Source organism: Asparagus officinalis, chromosome 3 (genome assembly GCF_001876935.1).
Source record: "Asparagus officinalis chromosome 3, Aspof.V1, whole genome shotgun sequence".
Classification (NCBI taxonomy): domain Eukaryota; kingdom Viridiplantae; phylum Streptophyta; class Magnoliopsida; order Asparagales; family Asparagaceae; genus Asparagus; species Asparagus officinalis.
Window position 1 is genome coordinate 57,679,345 of NC_033796.1, and position 2,911 is coordinate 57,682,255.

The 2,911-nt window shown below is 42.9% G+C and overlaps 1 protein-coding gene across 1 annotated transcript; it reads left to right on the plus strand.

Moving 5' to 3' along the window:
- On the plus strand, positions 1,307-2,071 carry LOC109835162. Its single transcript, XM_020403151.1, has 2 exons — positions 1,307-1,481; positions 1,623-2,071. Exons 1-2 carry the CDS (start codon positions 1,307-1,309, stop codon positions 2,069-2,071), a joined length of 624 nt encoding a protein of 207 aa, XP_020258740.1.

The following is a 2,911-nucleotide window of genomic DNA, read 5'->3' on the forward strand; positions in this document are numbered from 1 at the left end:
TCTCTCTCTCTCTCTCTCTCTCTCTCTCTCTCTCTCTCTCTCTCTCTCTCTCTCTCTCTCTCACTCATCTTTTTGTCATACTCTCTACCCCTTTGTTTCTGTCAATCGAGAGAAAGAGCACCAGTGATATTTCCCCCTAAAACCTGACTGACGCTCTCCCACGATACTACTCTCCTCGTCTGCGCTACCCCTCGCCTTCCTTCTCTCCTTCCAACCCCACTCACCAAGCTTTGGACTACTACCACTGCTCCTGCCCTAAGAGATCGCACCGCCTATGATCCCCCCTTCTCACGTAACCACCACCTGCCGGTTCCCTTTTTGACAATTGTCTACCTCTGCATTTCGCACCTCACACTCTAACAACGAGTAGCTCCCCCCATAGCTACCCTATTCCCCCCTCTCCCCTAACACCATTACCCCCACAAGCCCATTGCCTTTCGATAACCCCAACTATAACCCACCGCCTCCGTCCCTAACTAGCAGAGATGCTACACCATTGCCCTACCTTTTACCCCCTATCCGACAACACCATGACCACAACCCCGCCCCTCCCTTTCTAACATCACCATTCCTACAATCTCCATTCCTTCCCCTCCAACACCATTGCCCCCCCCCGCAATCTCACCTCCTTTTGGGAGCTTGCTGCTAGCCAGTTTGACGCTACCTCCTCACTCCTCTCTCTTTGACACTGTAGCCCCAACCATCCTCTGCTCTGCCACAAGCCCCCTCACTCTTCCTGGCCTCTCCGACGCTGCTACCCACCTGACGTCGTCAATGTTAAAGATCAACACTAGCCCATTTCAAAGCCCAATCTATTTTCAGCCCAAGGAAAATAAAAGACCAAATCCATTTCATCTAAGCCCAAGATAATGGAACTTCTCAACAAATGTGGAAGAAATATTTTTTTAAGAGAAAATTGTAGAAGGATGTAGAAAGAAGATCTTTTAGGAGAAGTGTGTAGAATGTGGTAATAATGTATGGTTAGGATATTGATTCTTCCACACACTTCCTAGCCCTCTTAAACAACTATAAATAGGGGTCTTGATCTCTCATTTGGGCAAGCAAGCAAGTAAGCAAGAAGTGAGCTTGAAAGCTTGAGTGTGTAGTGTAGCATTGTGTGAGTGTCCACCAAAATAAAGGAGTTGTGTAAAGTGATGTGTTCTTGTAAGAACAAGTGTTGTATTCTCTAGTGTTCTATCAATAAAAGTTTCCTTTGTGTAGAGTGTTGTATTCTACAAATTCCATCAAAGTGGTATCAGAGCAATGTTTGATCTAGTCGGGCCAATCGAAGGTGCTCGTGTACGAGATGGCGAACATGATCCAGCCACAGATTCTAAAGTTGATAAAGACTAATTACGATAACTGGAGTATCCAGGTGAAAGTCTTGCTTGGCTCGCAAGACTTGTGGGAGCTCGTGGAGAATGTCTACACTGAACCAGAGTCACCTGCAGCAGAAGCAACTCTCACCGTCACACAGAAGAGTGAGCTGAAGGAGGTCAGAAAAAGAGACAAAAAAGCTTTGTTCCTAATATTCCAAGGCGTAGATGAATCAACGTTTGAGAATATTTCCAGCACCCTGTCCTCTAAAGAAGCATGAGAAATTTTACAAAAATCCTATCAAGGTGCAGAAAGAGCTAAAAAGGTACGCCTCCAAGCATTAAGAGTTGAATTTGAAAATTTGAAGATGAAAGCTACAGAATCAATATCAGACTATTTTAGTAGAGTTCAGACAAGAACTAATCAAATGAAGAGAAATGGAGAAGCAATTAATGATGTAAGAATTATGAAGAAGATACTTAGGACTTTAGACTCTAAATTCAAATATATTATTCCGGCAATACAAAAGTCTAAAGATCTTTCCGAAGTTTCTATTGATGAGCTTCAAGGTTCTCTGCAAGCTTATGAACAAGATATAAACATCAGTTCAAATCAAGCGGAGAATCTAGAGCAAGCCTTGCAGAGTAAGATGAGTATCAAAGAAGATAGTCGAAGAGGAAGTGGAGGCTACAGAGGTAGAGGCTCTTTTAGAGGTGGCTCGAACTTCCAGCAAGGTCATAGGAGACGGTACTAAGGAGGCCATGAAAATCAAGATCGAAATGGAGATCGTGAACAATCGTTCGATCGAGGACGAGGTCATATCGCACAAGGACGAGGACAAGGAAGAAGTTACCAGGAGGACAAATCTCAGCCATAGTGTTACAAGTGCAAGAGATACAACCATCTCAGCTATGAATGTTAGGAGAAATCAAATCAAGTGGCAGAAAGAAGTAACTTTATAGAAAGAGAGCAGCCAGACACTTCAACAGTCTTGCTGGCATACCAGGAGAGTGAAAGCAAGAGTAACGATATCTGGTATCTGGATTCAGGTGCCAGTAACAACATGTGCGACATCAAGGAGTTTTTCACCGAGCTGAACGAGACGGTACAAGGATATGTTACTTTTGGATACCAGTCAAAGATTCCAGTAAAGGGCAAGGGTAAGATAATGATCCAGACAAAAACGGGCGAGAATATGTACATCTCTGATGTCTATTATGTTCCAGCACTATAAAATAATATTTTGAGTCTAGGCCAGCTCTTTGAAAGAGGCTATGATATACATCTAAAAGACCTTGCCCTCACTATCAAGAATAAAAATGAAGTAATTGCGAGGCTATGATATACATCTAAAAGACCTTGCCCTCACTATCAAGAATAAAAATGAAGTAATTGCAAAGGTGAACATGTCTCGAAATCACTATCAAGAATAAAAATGAAGTAATTGCAAAGGTGAACATGTCTCGAAATAGACTGTTTACCTTAATATTCATATTGACCCTGTCAAGTGCTTAAAGATGATTATGAAGGATGAGTCTTGGCTCTGGCATTTGAGATTCGGGCATCTTGGATTCAGTGGCCTGAATCTTCTGTG